This window comes from Sardina pilchardus, chromosome 14 (assembly GCF_963854185.1).
Source record: "Sardina pilchardus chromosome 14, fSarPil1.1, whole genome shotgun sequence".
Taxonomy (NCBI): Eukaryota; Metazoa; Chordata; class Actinopteri; order Clupeiformes; family Clupeidae; genus Sardina; species Sardina pilchardus.
The window spans coordinates 16,392,817-16,416,145 of record NC_085007.1 but is presented as its reverse complement, the minus strand read 5'-3'; the positions used below and the strand labels follow the sequence as shown (position 1 = coordinate 16,416,145).

Genomic DNA, 23,329 nt, shown 5'->3' with positions numbered 1-23,329 from the left:
TTGGTGAGTGCGGCAGGTTCTCATGCCGTCGTTCCTCCACTGTGCCGTGGCGAGAGGCCAACCCCGTCAGCGCTCAGAAAAACAGAGCCGATAAATAAAACATGCGGAGAGGGAGGGATGGGGGGATGGATGGGAGGAAGAGAGGAAGGAGAGAGAGGGGGGGGGCAGCTGAACATCATCCATATGAATGTACGCAAACTCTACAGAGTCCTGACATTCCACCTCGGCGTAACTTGGCAAACGCCGTGCATCATACATATGTATAATAAACCTTCCATAACTGACATTAATGTAAATCTATGGGGAGGCGTTCGGCAGCGCTTCAAACTATCTACGCCTTTACAGGCGTCTATGGATCCATCGACATGACTGAATGCAGTCATACATACACAAATAGGGTGGCGCATGCAAAGTGTATGCAGGTGAGGCATTATTGAAATGAATGGGTTATTTGCTTGCAGCGGCTGTGAAAGACACACACAGTAGCACTGGCGAATGTCTAATGTGGGGGGGTTTATCATTCAGAGCAATTTAAAAGGATGTATTTTCAGCGGCTCCGTGGCCATTCAGAGATGATATCGGCACTGCGGCGGCGCTGGAGCCGCCTGATCTATCTTTGCATTGGTAATCTTGACAATGGGCTCCAGGGCCCAACAACGTTGGTGCTACAAATGCGTCTCTCCGCTGTGATGTGGAGAACCTCGAGAATTACTGGAGCCTGTTTAGAAGTGTTTCCTGCCGCGATTGAAAAAAGAAACGGAGGCCGGCTGACAAAAAAATAAAATAAAAAAAACGCCGGTAAACGCCCTCGGGACACCGAAACGTCACCCATTATCCAGGCATGAAAATTTGGTGAAATTACTATTAGTTCCAGAAGCTTAAAAGGAGGCTATTAATAAGCACGAAAAAAGTATTGCGCGTGTTTTTCGGTTTGCCACTCCTGGGCAGCTGGTCGAAAAACATTTGGCCGTTTCTCCTCCCGTGACCCTGGAGGCTGGTCTTTGTTTCGGAGGGTTAAACGGGGCCATTTGCACCGGCCCGTCCCTTGCCAAGACAGAAAAACACCGGGCTGCCGCTACTGCTGCTGCGGCTGCTGCTGCTTGCTGTGTCTGCACACACACTGATGTGTGAAGGTGCAGACGCGATGCCACAAGAGTCTACCACCGCCAGCCTCCTAAAACACTTCTTGGCACTGTCATCATCACTTCTGTCTGTCTCTGTGTGTGTGTGTATGTGTGTCTGTGTGTGTGTGTGCGCGTGTCTGTGTGTGTGTGTGTGTGAGAGGGTGTGTGTGCACGTGTGTATGTGCGTGTGTGTGCAAAAGTGTCAGTGTGGGAGTGTGTGCTTGTGTGTGTGTGTGTGTGTATGTGTGTGTGTGCGCGCCTGTGGAAGGGTGTGACACAGCCCAGCAAACAGAAGCTCCGGTTCTTTCTTCCACTCAGGAGGACAACCGACTCGGTTGACTCACCAAAGACACACACAGACGAGCATTTGGCCACACTACTGATAAATGCCCGCACATTTTTTTGGGGGGGAGGGTTTCCAAAGGTCAAACAAGGGCCTTTTTTCCCCACATCCAACATTACACTGCACAAAGAACAATGAGGACAAAACATGGCCTGTTCGTTGTGGGAATCCCCTGGTGTGCGCGTAGGGGTAATGGCCACCTGCCCTCCTTGCGTTGGCCATCATCGTCACGCCCAGTGTCGTCCATCCTCACAGACGGGGCCAGCTCCGGGGAGGACACTGCGGCTCGTAGCCGTAGCCGCAGCCCCTTGTTTGTTGTGGGGATCCTGGCTAAATTCACACACCATTAACGCCATCTGGAAGAGTGACTCACAGCAGAGGGGACTGAGGGAGCGTGGAATCGGTACAAAGACGACCGGCGCAAAAAATCTCTCCCCGGCGAGGCGAGGACACAGAGAAAGGGCAGTGTGTGTGTGTGTGTGTGTGAGAGAGAGAGAGACAGAGGGGATGAGTGTGAGTAGGTGTGTGCTTATGCGAGGGTATTTGTGTGTGTTTGCATATTTCAGTGTGTGTGTGTGAGTGTGAGTGAGAGAAACAGAGAGAGAGAGAGGGAGAGGGAGAGGGAGAGCGAGAGAGAGAGAGTGTGTGTGTGTATGTGTGTGTACAGTATGTGTGTGTGTTTGTGTGTGTGTCTGTATGCGTATATTTATTTGTGAGTTCCCATGACGAAAAGAGGAGGGGAACAGCAGTGGACAGCCCTGACAGAGAGATAACAGGCGAGCTGCGGTTTCGCACAATGTGCTCGCCTGTGCTTAAGGCTACAGACGCGTTCCACAGCAACATCAAACTCCAGCGGCCCACTACGGGCTGGCCGATGGCTCTCCGCAGGAAAGCCAAAACACAGCGGCGAGAGATTCCTTCTCTCCACAATCAGTCAACACACTACTGCAAAAGACTGCAGACCTGTCGGCAAACTGAAAGTGCTCCGACCGATTATTAGCGCATCTCTGCACCTCATACTGAGGAGGTACTACTGCACATACAAATGACCCTGTGGCTACCTTTGACAGTAAATATCGAACTGCTACTCGACAGGCTAATAATAGCGATTCACTACAAGACGATGTCAGAATTTTACCGAATACCAAACGGTATTCGGGAACACCAAATGGTATTCAGTTGACACAAAACACGAAAAACAAATCACCGAGAAAAGTGTTTGCCTCTGTGCGCTCCACAGATGGATATGTGAAGGAAAACTGGAGCGTGAGAGACACTCTTATTTGGTTTTTCGAGCACTGGGGAGACGGCGAGGCCTTCTGTTGGTGTTGAGTTTGGACACGTCTGAGGAGGATTCTTCCGGCTCTTTCTCTCTCTCCCCTCAGATCCGTCCATACTTCACGGCAGATGGGGAGATTAGCACATTCAACAGAGTTGCAGATGGCTAGTGGGAGGAGAGGGTGCTCTCGCAAACCCCTCTTCAACTTTCCCTTTAGTTTCCCACTAAAACTGGCCTCACTTACAGCCTCCTTAAGCATGCCGCCACTGTAATATAAGATGCTATTTCAAATGTAGAACGACATATACAGTAGAAAGATTAAACAATATTCCTTCTAATAGAATTAGGCCAACGGGTCCAGCACACATCATGTGCGGATTTAGTTGGAAAATCAAAGAACAGATGTGAATCCGACCCACTGCTACTATATATTAATTGTAAAAATTATCAGCAATTTAGACTAAATACGTTAGGTCAGATTCTAGGCATCGTGTGACATAATCTATAGCATGTTCAATACCGAGTAGCGGTGTTAAATTGTCCCATAGCAACAAATTAGCAATCACATCTATAATGTTAATTTATGTATTCGATATCAGATAAAAGAGCCTGCTCAAATTCTGACTAACAAGCCCACATCTTGTAAAATCTGCAGGAAGCGCTCTCTACAGTTAAGTAAAATGGATGTCCAATTGAACCCTCTCCAAAATGATTCACCATCAAGTGAATGGCTCACACAAACATGATTTATTACGGTGCCGCAAACGCTCCTGAAAGTCATCCAGCACGCGCATCTCAAAATGTAAACGAGCGAAAGGAAATGGCAGTGCAACTTCCTCAAGCTAATCTGGAACCCGCACACATTCCTTCAGTTGAAGAAATGCATTAAACTTCTAACAAAACTGACAAGTCAATTCCTGACCAAGAAATCCGAGGAGAAAAATCCTACGAGAGCCGGGCTTCCAGCGCATGCTGTGGGGTGAAGGGCTCTGTAGGCTCTCTAAAGCCTTCGCTGTGTCACCTGTCTACTGAAAATGACATACTCGCTTCACATACAAGCCAAGAAATCAGACACACAGACACAGACACGTACACACACACATACACAAATACACACACATACATGTGCACACCCACACATACACATACACACACATACACAAATACACACACATACACAGATAAACACACATACACATACACATACACATACACATACACACACATATCAGACAGGAACACACATAGTGACAGAGAGATAGAGAGAGAGAGAGAGAGAGAGAGAGGGGGGGGGGGAGAGAGACAGTGAGAACAGTGTTCTACAACATACTCCTCACGGGACACTGTCCACAAAAGGGTTCACTCAAAGACTTAAGTGCTTGTGTCAGGTGTTCTCTAAACACGACAGAATGGCAGCTTTGGTGCACTTCTGAGGAAAATCAAACGTCTACTTTACCAACAGGACAAGCGCTGTGATTCCTGCCCCTGAGCGGAGACTGATAGACGCATCAGGGATGAAGGGAAATACCAGTCCTTCTTGCTAGACCGACTTTCATACTAGACTGTTCGCCTCACTTCAAAGCTCCAAGCAAAGTGTCATGGCGTCGCCTAAGGTTCCCATTAAGTGCCGTGTGTGTGTAACATCCTTCTAAATGCCGACATAATGGTTAAAACAACCGTATAAACCTTTACAAACCCAGCCTGGGATGTGATTACATAGACTGTAAGCGAAGAGTCAGAGCTTGATGTGTAACCCTGATGCTGTTGTTGAGAGGAGGACCATTTGAAGGCAAAAAAAGCTTTGCTCGCTTCACTTGCTTCCAAATGTGCTCAACAGTTTATAAACACAAATTAAAATTGGTCTTAAATTGGGACTATAATGCATTGTCAGGCTTTTAGGTAGGAAAAAATGATCTACAGACGTTGAATTGAACAAAGCCGTCATTAGTAAACACCAAAAATAGAATGTTTGAAGTCATCCCTGCACTAGCGGGGACCATAAAAAAAGGGAACTCTTTTTCATCTGCTTTAAACAAGAAGCAGCGAGACATAAAATGAATTAAACATCACGTATGTGCATAGATGGACTCATTACAGGAGCGAAAAAGACCCCAATCATGTCAGTGCGTTGGTGGAGGTGCTTTGTGCTAGGTGCTCCACACCTCCGACAGAAAAAGAGAGAGAGAGAGAGAGAGAGAGAGATGGAGGAAGAGCGAGATGGAGGGAGAGAGAGAGAGAGCGCGCTTGCCCTGGTCTGCCTTAGGGAGGCAGGCAACATTTCTCTTTAATCAATATGCAGATGAAGTTTTCCAGACCATGAAAGTAATTTTATTTTTTTTATATTATTAAGTGAGGATTAAGCAAAACCAAATCCTGTATATGAAGAAACTGCCTGTGTGAGCATTTTTTCCCTTTTGTGCCCCGAAAAAAAAAGATTTAAAAAAACAAAAAAAAAAACATTCCACACATTAAAGGGCATTACGGCATTCCAGCGTCTGTGGCACCAGGCACAGTAACTTAATATTCCACACGAATCCTGGAGTTATGATTATATTCAGCGCTAATGCTTCTGGTGGTTAGCAAAGGGATCCATTCAGAACGGTAGTGAGCTACTGCGAGGAACTCAAGAGGGATGGCTAACCTTCTGGCTACCATGTGACTAGTGTGCCTCTCCTTGAAATATGCCTGGCTTACCAAACGAGCGCCCGGACTTAACAGCCATTATCCGCCACCATTAGCAAAATATTTGCACAAATTAGGGAGCAAAATTGTTCACCTTGTTCGCAATGGGGACTTTTCAAAGGTGCAATCAACTGCTGGGAGCCGTGTCGGGCACTTAGTGATACTTAGGAGTTGGAGGAACCTTTTGCAATGACAATCAATGGCAAGTGAATAAGACCCCCAAAAAAACATACTGGTGCACTTAGCACAAATGCTATAATAGGCCCGCCTGCTAATGGAGTCTTGCTTGCCTCCCTCAAACAAGGACGGGGACATGCAGTCACAACAAGTTTTAAGCTGTCATCTGAATGCATCTGGAGTAGTGCCCTGGGCGGAAGTGTCCTAGCATGTTGAGTCAGAGAGGAGAGCTGGGTTTCCCTCAGAAAAAAAAGGACAGCTGGACGAAAGGTTGAAGGGAGGAGTGTGTGTGTGTGTGTGTGTCTGTGTGTGTGTCTGTGTGTGTGTGTGTGTGCATGCCTGCGTGCGTGCGTGCGTGCGTGCGTGCGTGCGTGCGTGCGTGCGTGCGTGCGTGCGTGCATGCGTGTGTGTATGTCTGTATGTGTGTGCGAGAGAGAGAGAGAGAATGTTTTTTCTTGCCTTTGTAGCCTCAGCTAAGACTCTTTGCCTCGTAAATAATTCAGCCAGTGGAAAGACGTTAAGAGAGACAGCAACACCTCCAGGAGCTCCAGACAGCCTGACTGGTTGGCGAGTAACGCTCTCCAAGAGCGGCTACAGCCGAAGAAACCTCGAGGTTTCTTGCTGAGCAAATGGTATAAAAGGAGACTCTCTCATAACTTGACATGGTCAGGCAGAGCTCTGGGAAAGTCCTTAACCTGACACAACAGCCAGGAACATCTGGCCATGTTTAAACAGTGAACCCTTCCAGCTCCAAACTCCAAATCACAGGCAGAGTAATATGCATGACTCATGTGCATGAAGATTGTTTAACTTATTTAATCAAATATCTCTCTCTGTTTAGCTTTTTAACTTCAGTACTTCAAAGCTTAGCTCTGTAGTTTGTAACAGTAAAAAAATTGTGTAAAGTTACAGACAGTGTCTGACATGTTTTGATGGACATGGCATGAATAGAGTACAAAAAAAGGCTGGGCTTAAAGCTTGTCATGATGTGTCCCTCTGATGACAGATTTTAAGATCTGTCACTGCAGAATAGGACAACCTGTCATACCAATATAATTCACACGTCTAAATGTTCTGAGCTATACAAAAATGAATCAAGGTGGGCAATAAAAAATCATCTGGAAAATCTTATCATTCTAAATCAGACTGCATCATCTGCTGAATGAATAAAATGTGTTACGAATATTTTTATTACACAATACAATAGATTATGACAACACAACATTTCCCCTACACATGCAAACAATACTGACCATTTTTACGAATAGCGTCGCTTCAGGAAGTGGTTCAGTATTCTGAATAGAGAACCAGGAAGCCACTGTAAACAATAGCTATTACACTGGAGTCTTGCCAGAACAGGTGCATCTCCAATCCGATCACCACCCAGAAGCAGATCAGGTGCTACCAATCACATTTGGAGAAGACACCAAGCTCACCTAGCCCACTTTATGTACTGTGCATCAAATAATCTGAGGTCTCATAAGACTGATTAACCTACGGAAATGCCGTTAAAGTACATCATCAGAGGACAGGTCAGACCCGATTTAACGGTGCCTTATAGGAGGGCTGCAGGTTGAGCTGCTGTTCAACTGTAATCAAGCCAGCGTGATTACATTACCAGGGACCTTGCAAGAATAATGCACGACAATAATGACTGCCAGGAGCAGGAGTCATTGAATAATCTACAGGCACACATTCTTAATAGTAATTTCAAGGTCTAATCCAATTTCAGGTGCCTAAATATTCATGCTTATGAACTTGGGGAAGGGACTGAATGCCTCTGTGACTGAATAGTGTAGGCCTATTATGCATGAGTAACGAAGGTGCTGTCATATTGAATGCTGTTGAATGGTGAAGGTCGAAGCAGTTTGTGGATGTTGTTTTGAACTCCGAGTCTCTACTTAGTTTGCACAGCTATCTAAGGGGATCCTGGTGTCCATTGTGTTTGCTTCACGGCGCCTGAACACCGACGGTTCCGAAGCTTAATTCATAATATGTCAGTGTTTGTGAATTTAATCCTAGGTTCTTAAAATGCAATTATGCTCTAAAGGGAAAAAATGGTGTTCCAGCTCTCTACAAATTAACTAATGTTTGTTAAGGATCAAAATGGACTGCTAGAGTGAACAGTCTCTTGAGCTAGAGTACTGGAAGTGTGCTCTAAACGCACCGAAAGTGTGACACTCCTGGAAAATCATAAAAGCAGTTCCAACAGCACTTTATAAAATGGCAGATCATTCTCAGACTGACAATTTAATATCAATCTATAGTGTTTTGGAATGGTAGGTGTATACAAGTGGGTCAGAAAAATGGTTCACTGTCTGCAAACTGCAAACAAATACCCCAAAAGAGCATGGCAATTATGCAGTGGGTGATTGAGGTTTGATTGTGCTTTTCCTAATCGGATGAAAACAGTAAGAAATGTCGTAGTTTTGCGGTGATGGAAACATCTCTCTCCCCTATCCATTTGTCTGAGGGCAAATTACCCTGCCTGTAAGGCACAGAGGAAACCATCCCTCAGAGAGAGAAAAATGAGAGGGGATGGATATGTCATTAGCACGAGCCTATATTCCTGGGAAAATAATCAGACTGCAGATGGATCATGGCAGTGAATGGTGGGACAGGGGGAGCAGCTGTCAAAGGTCACACACACACACACACACACACACACACACACACACAGAGAGATTACATAATCATATCCACCATTGAATGTGCAGCTAGACACACCTGGATATGTCCTCAAGTGTATGCATACAGACACTTGCAATCCTATTGACCTTATTTCCATTGTCATAGTCACACTTGCACACAAATTCTCTCTCTCTCCCTCTCTCTCTCTCTCCTTCTCTCTCCCTCTCTCCCTCTCTCTCTCTCTCTCACACACACACACACACACACACACACACACACAGAGAAAAACCTTACTGCACAGAGATACAGGTCACAGGTATAAGTGTGTCAGTGTATTCCTAACAAGAAAAACTATGTCACCAGGTAGGGCTCAGTGAGCACATGTATCTCCCTAGAGACAATGGTGGGAGTGTGTGTGATGCTTTCCTCTTAGCGCGTTTCTGATGAATGAACCTGGATAGGCTACAGAGAAAGCGAGAGGTACTAGGAGCATCTAATGAAAAGGAGGCTCCTTGCCAGAACAGAGTAAAAGATTATTGAAAAGGTAAAGGGAGCAATTAAATGGACGTTTTTCTCCTCTAAGTGTTCTATGCACTGAATTGGCCATGATGTAATAAAGCCAGTAGAGTTTAGCGGGGGACACACGTCTGTGTCCTTCAACGGCCAGAACACATCAGACAACATGGATGCCAAGCAAAAAAAACCCTTCTGACACCCACATATACCTTTACATACCATTTGGCAGACTCTATACATCTCTATATAAATCGACTCCCGACTCCCAACATCAAGACCACAGACTTACGTAAATCGAAAAGAGGTCAGAGCGTCTCTGAAAGTTTATGAACCAGACCAGCGCTTTAATAGTTACCATCAAAAGAGAGTGCCTCGAATGTCATAAAATGAATGCGATGGTGGATGTGATGTGTGATGTTCGCAGAGACATCATATAACATGGAATTTTTTCTCCGTGGATGAATGCACTCTTTAAATAGACCCAAACAGCTCGCGGAGAAGCCGCACAAAAATCCTCTTGTGCATTTTCTCAGCTCCTTGAGACAATACATAACAATGCCATGCAGCATTATTTTCAACCTTAGTTCAACCAGTTGGCACAGATTGGTCGATAGAATTGATATAGACTGTCTGGGAAATAAAATGTACAGTAAGAGTACTGATTTCACCAACCACTAAAGGTCATACCTGGACTCGGGGGTCAAAGGTCAGGTCTGAAACTCACCTCGTAGGACCAGACGCACTGGGTGCCCCCGAAGCGGCGCACGCAGCGGCCCACCTCCACGTCCTCGTGGGTGGTGTACATCTCCCGCAGGCAGGTGCGGATGTGCGGCACCATGCGCCGCAGCACCTCGCGGCTGAAGATCATGCCGGGGCCGCCCATGCAGAAGTTCTCGCCGGGCTCCAGCGCCAGCTTGCCCAGCTCCTCCATGGTGCCCAGGCCCGTCTGGCCCAGGTACAGGGGCTTGCTGCTGTTCAGCGACCTCAGGAAGGACTCCAGCTTCTCTCCTGCCGCGGAAGAAAAACGACAAACGCTCGAGTGAATATCTCTTAAGCTAGAGAGCTAGCAAAGGTCACGGATAGCCTACTTATTTACCCCCTTTGCTCTAAAATGACATGGTAAGGCTCTTGTGGTAATTAGGTTACTAAACATGTAACAATATAAACACAAACAAGCAGATAAACACAAACAAATCAACATACAAACAAGTACTTAACAAAAGCTTCTTTCCTGCAACAGATGAGGGAGGTCACATGACCTTGTGTGAGATCACTGGTCACGAGTCTCAACACAACTCATACAATTCTTCCACTGTGACACAAGTTTGGGATCACAGGTGTTTCCAAATAACAAAAACAAAGTCAAGGTCCAATGGAAAAAGTCTGTTTTTTTTACTTGTTGCTGTTCAGTGGTCTACAAAATAAGTGTGGCTTTTCCTTTGAGACAGATAAATGACAACAGATTTTGCAAGGTGTCAAGGATCACATTTAAAATGTATTTCATCAGTTTCATGCCTACTCTCAATCTTTGTCAGATATTTCAGTAGATAAACAAGGCTGCATTTTGTGCGCCTTAGAGCAGAAAACTGAATACAGTATGTTCCTGTTGGTAGTTATTCATACCAAGGATCAAAGACTTCTTTCCCAAACTGCGCTGAAGAGACTGTACTATGTACCTATATACTGTATTATATTGGGGTGTCTAAATAATCAACCCTAATTAGTTCTGGACCAGATATACTGTACTGCATGTATATGAGGCTGATGAGGGCAACAAAGATCTCTGGCTTGAGAAGAGAAGGGCTTGTGGCAAGGAATGACTCAAGAACAAACTGTGACATAAGGTTACAGCCTTGCTCACCAAGTTTAACCAGACTGTTTTACCCATCAGTGCACCATCATTTCAGTTTACACTGAAATACTCAAAAAGACAAAGCCTCACAGATAAATGTGTGCAGTGCAACAGTGTATGTTTTCCCATGTACTCATAATGATATATGTAAATGTTTGTGTCAAATGTCCATAGTGTATGAAATATGTACGGTATGTCAGTATGTGCAATCCCTATGTCTTTGATTGTGTATGTGTGACCTGTGCCTGGGACCATGCACGATGACAAGCATGGGGGGAAGGGGGGGGGGGGGGGGGTCTAATAAACGAACTAATTAATTGACTAACTTATCATAATGCTGAAATATTTGAATATATGGTCTGCTTAACAACCCCAGTGAAATGCTCTTGAAGGCTGCTCTGTTGGTCGTTTGGCTTCTACTGGTAAATAGACTTGGTTGCTGATTGGCTGCTGTGGGGAATCCCCTACCTACAGCCCTAGGAATTAAACATCTCTCACATGTTTATCTGCAATATCATTTTTTTAAAAGCTTTTTCTTTTTTTCCCCCTTTCAGATTGACGGTCTTAAATCTCTCATTTGGTTTAAATGTGAGCATTAAAGAGGTGTGAATGTCTGTGATCCATGCTGATCTGCCTGAATGCTTTTAAAATCTTTCATATAGCGACCTCATAATACCGTCTGGTGCACTGTATTTTCCTGGCTTATGGAGAATCAAGAACGTGGTCTATCACTCTGAACTACTTAAATATGTAATGCTCTTTCAGTGCAGATGATAACTCTGCCATACTCTTTTGTAGCTCAGTGCAGCGCTAATCAAATAAAGCTCTAGATTAGATAATAGTCATGTACAAATAATGATAATCTATGAGAAAACACGTTCGTCCAGCCATCCACTCTTCAGTCCAGTGGGAGTGAGCCATTCGGTTAAAATGCCTCAACATTTCACAGAGGAATTTGAGGACAGCTTTCATAGCAATGCTGGGGCTGAAGTATTGAATTAACCTCATAATGAATGCTCACTGGTCGCCTGAAATAAAACTGATTCAGTGCCAAGTCAATAGCAGGAACGGCTGACAGATAGAGGACATGTTTGAAAAACCTCCTTGAATAAGGACAGTGAGAGAGCAATCAAAATGCTGCATCAGAAGAAAATTCACCTTGGTGTTTCGGCGTGCTTTAGATTATATTCAAATAATGGCCATCCACCTTCTACAGTATAATGTCCCATTTGGTGGATGGCAAGCATATCGAATTTCAGAAGAATTTGCATTCGCATGCAGATGTTGCATTTGTCTAGAATATTTATGGGCAAGATATCTGTGAAATTAACTTGGTAGGCCTACTTAGCATGTATATGAGATGCAGGTTGATCTGCATAGTGGCTGCTTTGGCACATGGGTGATTTAAAAGGGATGACACTGCACCAACCAATCAAACAGGCTATCTGCATTGGTAATTTCTCTGTAGCTGCAGGGAGAGCGAGCTTTACCAAGTAACAAAAATCAATGGCATGGGTAATGCAATGATCGTTTTGTAAACTGGATTGGCCAGGCAAAGACAGCTGACCAGAGGAATCCATTCATTGACTTCAAAACTTTAACACTGAGTAGGTACTGAAGAGTGTTTCTGCTCTGTGAAAATGGCTAATGGGGCCCGGGCCTGGTTTATTGACATTGGAGATGACAACAAACAGCACGTGTTTAGAATGCATCCCTTGTCTGGTGGGCCTCTGATCTCTAGCTTTTGGTAGGCTTCCATTGCCGCTCTAATATCTGGAGACCTCGCAATTTACGAACATCACTTGACTATTGCAGCCAAGTCGTACTCAGTCTCTAAACAAAATGACATGTCAGGACCCAAATCACAGATAGAGATATATAATACCCCATTCATCAACAAGTATTCACCTCGGATGTAGACATCGTCATCTGCTCTCATGAACCACTCGTATTTATCCAAGTAATGGTCGTGCATGTATTTAAGCATCATAAAAGATTTCTTTTGGGGAGGGTACGAGTCGTCCACTCCGGCCAACGACACCACGGGGAGGGGACTTGGCAGCGGCACCACGTCCGAGCCTTCACTGGAGTAAAACTCCACCTTCCCCGGTATGGAACGAGTCCACGTCCTATGCGCGGCAACGGCTCGTGAATCAAGGTACTTTTTGGCTGTCATGACACCCACGTAGAGGAAATGCTTAGGTTTGGCTATAGGTCCGCCGCCATCCCCGCTGCCATTGCCTGTCCGGTAGACACTTTCCTCCTCCTCCTCACTTCCTTCTTGGCTAGATATGGGGCTCTCCGGGTCTTTGCGCCACGCATTGCTCGTTGCGGTGCTGCCGTGCACTTCTGGAACTTTGGCTATATTCACAGAATTGCTATAGTAAGAACACATGGAGGACCGCCTCTTCTTGCCACTGATTTCCATCACCCTGGGGACAATCAGCCAAGAAGCAGCTGTGAATCCAAGAACTATCCCAACAATTACGCTCATCCAAGGTCTCCTTGACCTGACAGCCATGGTAGAAACAGTACAGTAGTTTGCCGACAGTTGGAGAAAAGGTTGAACGATGCAGAGTTCCTCAGATACGTAAGGATATGTAGCTGTAATCCGTCGAAAGAGTGTCATACATGATTATCACATCAACAAAGTGCACTGCCAAATGAAGTGATACCTGAGGGTAACAGCAGTTCTTCTTTCTAAATGTATGTACAACATTCCTGAAAGGCATTAATACAATGCAGGGTTAAGAGGCGGATGAACGCCTTGGCGCTATTTTAAAAATATGTTTAAACTTTTCTGGAGCGCTGGTTGCTTTTTTGGCAAGAACCCTTTTTAGTTGCAGTGTCCAGCGCGACGGAAGAAGTTACTGCACTGTTCGTCTGGAAGGTAACACTGTAGCCAGTAGTCCTCGTAACATTCCGGGACAAACATAGTTCCTTTGAAAATTAGGCAATAAAAGGTTCGTGTATCCTATCCGAAGACATAGCGTCCCATATGAGTCTTCTCCGCTTCCCAGCTTGCAGTGTTATAATGACATTAGAACAGTTTGTAGACTTCATACCATTCAGTAGGTAGAGCTAGCTTGCCATCAAGCTATAACATCCTCAACCGACTCGCCATTTTGTTTACAAATTGACGCCTGACTAAATAACTTTTCATCTCCCTAATCTCTCCGCTTCACTTTTTCTCCGCTGTGGCGAAAGCCTGGCGGTGGTGTCACTACACATATTCACGGTGTCAGAAGTAACGGGAAAAAGCAAAGGCTTCTCCTGCCTAGCAGGCTGAGGGCGGAGCGATGCATGCTGACTGTTCCCCTTCCCATGCAGGCTGACGTCTTGAGGGAGAGCTATGAGAGCGCGGTGAGAGCCTAGGCTACATCACCACGGCAGCCTCGGTGAATAAGAAGTAGGAGCCCCACTGAAGGTCCACCAGCAGCACACGTGAACCTACAATAGGGCCAGTCAAATGTGCGCATACCAGAGTGTGTCCACATAGGCTACATACACTGACTTTACTTCTACCTAGAGGTTTTTTTTAAGCTGCCTGAGATATTTACAGATGCCATCGATTTGCTCGTAAACACCAGCCCGAGCAAATGCCATATGTGACCCTGTAAAGCGGAACCAGTCGTTTCGGTAAAATTAATTAAATTAAGTTATTGTTCTCACGTGAACGGCCATAAACTAAGCTTTCCAACGATATGTATATCGAGGGTATTACACAAACTATCGCTAAGATAACAGCATCCAAAGTTGACATGGTTCTCCTGTCACGATATGCCAGAAGAGGAGAAATCACCTTTTTAAGCAGCGCGTGCACAACGGGAATGACAGCAAATGTGTTGAATCTTCGCCGGGTTTAACAGTCAAAACTTATGTTTTTCCGTGAAATGCGTTCACGATATGAAACTGTAGACTGTATACAGTCGAATGAGGCGAAAACGTGAAATTCAACATTTTAACCCGGAAGTTTGTTATTGTTGATTTTCTCAAAATAACGTTGTGCGCAAAACGACTGATTTCGCTATGAATGGTCACATATAATAAATGTAGGATTTCTGCATATCAGTATGGTCATTTTTAAATAAATCCAACTAATGGAAAATCGACTTATTTACCCCTGCTCTAAAATTGCATGGTAATGTAGGCCTAATTGCGGCAATGGGTTACTAAATATAAAAAATATATACACAAACAAACAAATCAACATACAAACAAGTACTTAACAAAAGTTTTTTTTATTTGCAGTGGGTTCCCAGATTTGAGGTTTTTGAATGTGTGTGTTGTGCTGCATTTCCCCCTAGTGGTGTAGACACTGTACAGCACATTCATTATTATAATGGCACATTTACATAAAAAATATCATATCATTATTCTTCTCTCAAAAACATGTTTGGCTGCCAGGTTACCTGCAAGGTAAAATAATTGTCTTCCCTCATGAGCTAGTGGGTTAGGTGATTGCCTGAAAATGAACATTTCCAGTGACATCTAGGGGAAATATATTAAAGGGCATCACTCATATGTCGGCTGGAGGTAGAGGTCACACCATCCAATAACGCACCTTGTCCACCCCCTTTCGCAAAGCTGGCTGTGTGATGGCACTCAATCTGAGCCTGTCATGATTTAAGATCTGCCACATTCAGGACACCAGGGGACTCTTCACAGTTATTGTGGTGCCCATAGGCGCAGTCAATTTTCAACTCTTGAGATGAAGTGTCACTACATCTGCAACAATAACGTAACGATCATTTCTCCATGAGATCCGTAATAATAATAGAATTATAATTTATTTTTGACAATGAATTTCTCATGGGAGATATAATACATGGATCAGGGAGCAGTGTGATTATTGCCTCCAGGATTAACTGATGTGTCTTGTTTCATATTGCACAATTGTCTTTTTGTTTGCTCATGCTGGACATGTTGATTCCATCAATATCCATACTCTGATAAAGCATTTAAATTAAACGAGGAAATTAGTTGTTTGTCTGCTATCCAAAGACCCACAATGAATTCATGTTGTTGGTGGAGGAGAAATCTCCTCTCACAAAGCTAAGACCTTGATTGCTTCTCTAGATTCGATTGAAGTTGGCAAGGTTGCGTAATCAATCATAGCTTTGTGTGAGACACTGACAGCGAGATGATAATGACTTTGCACAGTGACAGAATATTCCGCGGTGAATGCTTTGAAAATGTGCCCTCTTTTTTAAACAGACACAAAGCTGGATATCAAGCTTATTTAACCCCCCCAAAAGTGTCATCCATTGTTTCTCTCACAAAAAAGACAGCATTACATAATAAGCCATATTCTTTGTGCAATTTAAGGCAATGTATTATCATAACTTTGGCAACTTATCAAAGCCTTTCAAACTTTTTGGCATCTTCTTTAAGCTGCAGTGGATGTCATTCAAATAACCAAGAAATGGTTTTGCATGTTTGCAGTTTCCTGACTGGTTTGTGGTTGTTTTGATATTACAGGTGAGGAAATGAAGTACTGTGCAACACAGATGAAAATAAATCTATCTATAAAATAAGATATTAGTATACATTTTACATTTATCAGGCATCCTTTCCAAAGTGACTTATATATGTCAATTATATCACAAGGGTATTGTTACATTGTTCCCAGAGCAACTCGTTGTTAAGTGCCTTGCTCAAGGGCACAATGGTGGAAGCAGAGAACTTTCTGGCTACCTCATGCTAGCCCATCTCTTTAATCATAAGCTACCACCACCCCTGTAAAGACTGTAAGGGCAGCATTTTAGATCTGAGTGAAATTAAATGTTTCTATAACCTGTGGCCTGGAGTCAGGTTTAGTGTGGCAAACTGGCCATCACCTAGAAAGCCTATTTAGTTTCTGATCTCTTGTGTCAATAGGGGAGCTGGAGGCATATCAGTGACAGGTTTAATGTGTGTGTTCTTTGGGCAGAGTTAAGGTGTGTCCTTCATTTTAAAAACTCATTTATTGTCCTTCAACTGTATCTCACAAAAGCTCCAGTGAATGAGGATACAATGACTCAAGTTGAACATTTTCTTCATAAGAGAAACAGGCATGTACTGTATGGCTGTATGCCTATACCAAAATATACATTGTCATAAGGGTTGCTGGATCTAATAATTTTGGAGCTAATACTAATGAACATTTTGCATTAAAGTTATTTGAAATGTAATTTCATCAGATACCATATGAATCACAGAACCAAGTAGCATAGGCGGAAGCAGAATGACATCATTGCAGTGAATGGTATACTGTAGGTGAATAGAAATAATTAAGATAAAGACCACTTATAGTTTAAATCTGGAGAGTGTGGAACATTACAGGTGAAAATCGAATTGGCGAAAGGAAAAGATTGTAGAAGCGCAAGAAGAGCAGATAGCAGAAACAAATGAGGTAAAACGTGCATAGGGAATAACAATGAAAGAAGAGATTATCCTAAGGAGAATTACAGCATGGGACTTAAACTGAGACAGCAGCTAGGAAAAGGCAAAGCCAGGCGCCTGAACAGCGGAGCTGAGAGAGAGAATGTTTACAATTGATGAAATTGCTACTGGAGTTGGGAGAGAGGAGGGCTAAAACGGAAAATGGAACCCAAAAAACAAAAGCCCTATTGAAGCGAGACAAAAAAAAAGAGAAGAGAATAGATGATAGCTGCAAATGGGAGATAGGAGGAGGACGAGTAAACAGGAGAGGAGAAAATGGCAAAGAGGGGGGGAGGAAAGAGAGGAAGGGCAAACGAAGAACCGGAGGAGAGAGAAATGGGAAACAGGCTGACGAGAAGAGTTAATGATAGAACCGCAGACAATCACACGGGGCACAATTACTCAAAGACAGAGCCAGAAAGATGAGGGCAGCGTTCTAATTGAAAGGGGGTGAGCGGGAGAGCAGGCAGGGGAGGAGAGAAGAGTAAAGGCCAGTGGAAATGGGCAAATGCCTGAGCTTAGCTGTGAAGGACAGAAGATAGAAAAAAGACTAAGGAGGAGAGAGGGGATTATTGGGTTCAATGATAGATAGATAAATAGATAGATAGATACAGTAGATAGATAGATAGATAGATACAGTAGATAGATAGATAGATTGGCTCTAAATCTGTGACAGAATAACTCAGTGTGGTGGTCTGCAAATCTCAGACATGAGTTTCTTTACAAACATTTTTTTTTTTTTTAATTCAGATTTCCAGAGAAATTACCACTCCAATTACCACTGTATATTGGGATATACTATTCATAATAGTTTATTAGAAATAATAATAATAAAAACAAACAGAAGAAGCAAACTCATTGGACCTGACTATGTGGCCTTAAGAAAGAGAAACCAGATTCCTCTAACCAGTCATTGCTATATGGTGCCTGTTTCCATAAGATAATGGTAACCATAAGCTAACAGTCTTCGTCAATTAGAAAGCGCTCACAACTTTCATAGAATGATTGACTTGTCATGCAGTATTCGCAATCCAGAAATATTTATGCAAAACTTGTCCATGAGGATTAAATACATGACCAATTGAGAACAATAAACTGTGCAAACTGCTCCCAATATAAATCAATCTTTATTCCGTGACACGACAATTGGCACAGTGATGACTACAATTATGACACACACAGACACAAAAACAGAGGTTAATACTTTGCAGATCTTTTTCCTTGTGAGTTCAGCCTGTTTCTTCCTCAACAGGGAGTCGTACCCCGGAGTGTAAAGCTCTTCTAGCCAAAAATTGAGCTCTCCCGGGTCCTCCTACAACACATTGAAATTAATTAGGGATGCTGTCGCCTCACAAGGCAGTTGCCTCGTCCTTGCTAGACCAGCTAAAAAACTCCATCAACAATTCATCTGAATGATTTGTAAGACTTAACAAAGTCTGTAACATTCAATAGCTCAAAACAGATGACAAACAAAACTTTATGTTCAAGGCCAATCTTCAAGCTACCGTGCAATCAACAGTGTTTATTTAGCATAAAAATGTATTTATTTTTTTGTCACATTAAGCTGCTTCACTTTTTTAATGATGTCTCCTTGGATTTAAGAGAGCAAAAACAACCCCTCTTCTTTGCATCATCATAGCTAATGCTGTCTCTTGATCACTACAGAATGTGTGAAGTCAGCAATGCTCAGCGGTTCTGTTGAGGGAAAGTCCCCCGGTTCAATATGGCATCGCCACTCAAGCAGAGATGGACCTTTTTTCCCCTTTACTTTTTAATTAATCCTGTGTGATCATTTGCATCGAATTAAAGAGTGAGGATTCAGGTTTTTTTTTAATACTGACTTTGAACTGTTGTTGTGGGATACGGTAGCTGTTTGATATTCTAATCTTATCTCAGCTGTCTGGTGTTACAGCCACTGACATTTAGGGGGAATCAGATAACACCCACATCGAGTATCACTCATATCAGGTGCCCTTAAAGGTCTCGCTGAGTCACCATCCAATGGTGCTTTGTGTTTAGTTGAGGTAAGGTGACGATATAGTTTTAATCTGTAGCCTATCAACTGAGCCATAGACAGACATAGGCTGTATGTTTTAAAGGTAAGATATTGTTTCAATGTGTATCCACTGAACCATAGACAGAAAACAGGCTGCATGCTTTAAATTTAAGAAATGAGGAGTTCAGATGCAAAAGCCTCTATCAGACACTTCTGTCAAATATGAGATAACAATCGTGAGTGAATGCTCTCCACATATAGTATACGTTAATGAAATAATTTTGCGTCAAAACCAGATAAGTACCACCATTTTAGTTTACTGGTCTGAAATATTTATTTGCAGGCAAAACCCTATAGGAGATTTTCTTTTAAAATGTTAATTGAAAAGAAAAGTGGTCAGATGGATTCAGAGGGTTTTGCATCTGAACCCTTCATATAGTTTTAATGTGTATCTACTAAACCATGTGTATTTTTAAGTATCAAGTGTAAATTTAGCACATTATACATGTAAGTATCAAGTTTAAATTGACCACATTATGGTATATATTATATATATACTGTATATATCATGGGACAAACATGTGTTCCTGATTGGATGACGCAGTATATGTCTAATTGTGTACCAGTGCTAAGGCACACCTTCTATGACCACTGTTCTGTACCAAACCATCTACAGTACATACGGTAACAGTAATCAAGAACCAAAAGTGCAGAGGCTCAGTTGAGGACAGTGCACTGGTAGAGAGTGTAGATTACTGGTCATGTGTGCAGTGCACTCTACAGTTCCTCTAATTTATTTCATCCTGAACTGATCTCTGGGGTGGACATTGATCTAATCAGTACTTTCTCATAAACAAGATTCGTAATAGGAGGTCACAGATCATTTCAGTGATTGAGCTCCTGTTTGATTGGGCTTTATCTCCCCTCATATATACTGCAAAGCCTGCAACACAAGGCCTAAATTTAGCTCACTGTCAGCCTACTGTACATCAAAGTGATGCTTGATGATAGATTGCGCTGATCCTCTCATGTAGGCTACTGATAGGAAAATATAATCCCTACCGCACCTCTTTTTTTCAGTGGCTAGGCTTTGATAAACTCCACTGAGACAGTCCCGTACTGTGTTATCATCATGATATTTCAGAGAAGATGTTCAGATGTTCAAATGAATTAGTTATTAAAGCATAGCTACTGTACCTTTAAATAGTCTCCTAAATTTCCATGCATCGTTTGTCTGTCGTACTCCTGAATGGTCCAGGAGGGCTTCGACTTTGGGTTGTCTGCGATGTCGATGATCATGTCCGAGTAGAGGGGGTTTGTCCTGACCTTTGGCGTCATGGTGATTGGCGTGACGTGCTTGCGGAGGACCGAGTCGACCAACACAGGACTGCCCTCCGGGGATGACCTCTGCACACTCAGGCTTCTTCTTTCCCTCTATAAAAAGAGGAGTAAAAAGCTCCAAATTAAGCAAATGAGTTTGGTCAACGACAATATAATGGGAAGGGCAGGCAAGTGGCAGAATCCCAATCCCAACACCATGGAGACCCCAGTTTGATTCCGACGTGTGGTCATTTCCCGTTTCTACTCCAATCTCTCTCCCTCCCACTTCGAGTCACTCTCAACTGTTCTATCCACATAAAACCAAAAGCCCCCAAAATATACAAAAAAACCCATTATAGTAAAAACCGGATACAGGACTGAAATCCACAGTGGAAAAGCAAGTTAATTGTCTCATCAAATGGGTCTTTTGGCTACAGTGGCTGCTGTATTCATTTTCTGTCCAAGAGACTTGTTGGAGTAATTATTCAGAGTGCCTTTAAAAATGCTCAAATAAATAAAAGGTAACTAAAAGAGAGAGCGAGAGAGACAGAGAGGGGGGGTATGTACTCTACAGTATGTGTGTGTGAGAGAGACTAAATTGTATATCTGAATGTGTGGGAAGTATGACATAATTCCTGGCAGGCCTGTGCATTGAAGTTCTTTAATACATTAACAGGCCATGGCTTTTTTATGGTGTATTTACTTTCCCTTTGATACAGTTACAGTATACACAAGCAATGCTGTTTAAAGAAGAGAGCATTTTAGTGTTATTGAAGAGGTAAACACAAGCTCGTCTGACGTTTAATTCAGCAATCTCTTTGGATAGTAAGGCACTAAAAGTAAACTCCAATCCAGTGGTTGAAAAACTTGCATAATGCATAATGCTGTCCACTAGTTGGGTTTATAAAAGAGCATTCCATTATTATCATTCCATACACTATGCAGTTTTAGTGTTTCACTGAACTACCCCATGGATAACAAGTTGTACAGTGAACTGCATTTACCTCTGAGTAGACTCTGTTTTGCCACTGCTTCTGTCCGGTCAGAATCGCGTTGATCTGGAACATTCCATGGGTCACGGGCAACATCCCCACGTCCAGTTGCAAGAACTTTTCTGGGTGGTTGTTATTGGGGAGAGTCGAGATGTCCATGTTGTTCGTCCAGGGTAGCCCCAACAGAGGACTCCTGCTCCTGCTCCTGCTCTGCCTGTGTGTGTGGGTGTATGTGTGTGTGTCTATCTATGTGTGTTTGTGTGTACTACTGACTCAGCCATAACCCACGGTGGAAGTAATAATTGATGAGGAGGTGGATGTCTCGCGCAGGTGTAGGTAATCCTATCCGACTCTAGTGGCCTTGTTAGAGCAACAGACAGTGCCAACAAGGGCATAGAGACACCTACACCCTTCCACACACACATACGCACAAACTTTTATTACACAACACAACTACGCTGTATCATTTCAAACCTCTCAGGCAATGATGAGTGGTGATTAAAAGTATGGTCCAGTAATAAGAGGCTATTTATCACTGTGAGGCTTAATTAAGTCAAATGACTGCTACCTCAGAGAAAGACAGTCATAACGAACAATTAAATCCCAGTGCATTGAAAATAAATCACATTTTGGGAGCAAACTCTCTATTGTCTCTCTATTGCGAACTTTTCTGTTGTCAAAAGTCAATAGTTTAATACTATAAATGTATAGGATTATAAGGAGTTACACATTAACTCTCATTTTCTTTCTTTGATTTCAGTATTGAGGGCAATATAACGAGTATAAATAGAGGAATTTAGTTCCAAATGTTTTTCTGTTGTTGCTCTGTTCTGTTTTGTGAACAACATTAAGGCGTTTGTTGAAGGGCATATTATATATTTATGTGCATGCAGTGTTGAACAACTGTTTTTTGATGTGGTAACTGTCGAGGTGGTATGCAAAAAAAAGAACATGAACAGCACATTACAAAAACAAAGACGGACCCAAGAGGGAAAGTGCTAAATAATGCAGGCTAGTGTTGATTTTGAAAGTATGACGGAATTAAACAGGTTTTGCTAAACAATAGCGTTACAAGGAGGTTGTGATGTTAATTAGCCTTTAGGGATCATTGTTGTGCACAGATGAAATGTGTCTTCAGTTTACTCAACAAAAACAAATGCTACCAGTATCTCTTAAACAGAGAGGTCAGATGAAACTCTTTTTTAATGAAAAACATAACATTATGTGACTCATACATAACTCACAGAAAGACAACATTGTGGCAATATCTTATATATATAATATGTATTGTGTGAGGCACTGCTTCATACACTTAGTTATGAGAAACCACATTCAGTCTCAGAAACCTCAGTTGTGGCAAGCTTGAACAGCAGAGAAGGAATGTCAATGCAGCTTTTGTTTTTCCTTTGTGACTGCACAGATCCAATATTTCTAATTGAGCATCTAAGGCGGAGAATATTGAGTGACGATAAAACGCTGTAGACTTGGCAGAACTGATGGCACTGAAAAGCCTCCATCAGACCTAAAGCAAATCAGTGTTAAAATGTACAGTGTTCTTTTTTTCAAAAAAAAAAAAAGTCTCCATTTTTCTTTTCCCTCTTCAAGTACAGGGTGACAATTGACATTTTTGAAATGACAGATGCACATTTGCATGTCAAGTGAACTCTATTGTTTTCATGTGCAGCAGAACAAAAATGCCATCCTGGTAAAAAAAAAAAAGAAAGGAAGAAGCAGCTTGTAGCTTGTATAGTACTTCTGTACTGTGAAATAAAATAAAAAATACAGACAGTCATGGCCAGCGACAGCGTGGCCTCCAACAGCACCACTGATGGGACACACACACACACACACACACACACACACACACACACACACACACACACACACACACACACACACACACACACACACACACACACACAAAACATGGCCGAGAAAAATCAATTACAGTACACTTTCTCTGCACCAGCCTGTCATAATGCCTGCATAACTCA

At 42.9% G+C, this 23,329-nt stretch overlaps 2 protein-coding genes across 2 annotated transcripts in view; both read right to left on the bottom strand.

The window, feature by feature from the left end:
• The window catches only part of chsy3 (chondroitin sulfate synthase 3), a 94,013-nt gene extending 80,129 nt beyond the window's left edge, over positions 1-13,884 (bottom strand). Inside the window, exons 1-2 of the mRNA XM_062554189.1 lie at positions 12,513-13,884; positions 9,477-9,760 (exon numbers count right to left, since the gene is read on the bottom strand). Of these exons, the coding sequence (XP_062410173.1) occupies positions 9,477-9,760; positions 12,513-13,233 (1,005 nt within the window). The 5' untranslated portion in view covers positions 13,234-13,884. The remainder of the gene's footprint in view (positions 1-9,476; positions 9,761-12,512) is intronic.
• Positions 13,885-13,980: 96 nt separating this feature from the next.
• On the bottom strand, positions 13,981-21,494 carry LOC134101271 (major intrinsically disordered NOTCH2-binding receptor 1-like). Its single transcript, XM_062554872.1, has 4 exons — positions 21,348-21,494; positions 20,221-20,457; positions 18,232-18,339; positions 13,981-14,025 (listed from the first exon to the last, which is right to left on the bottom strand). Exons 1-4 carry the CDS (start codon positions 21,492-21,494, stop codon positions 13,981-13,983), a joined length of 537 nt encoding a protein of 178 aa, XP_062410856.1.
• Positions 21,495-23,329: the final 1,835 nt, after the last annotated feature.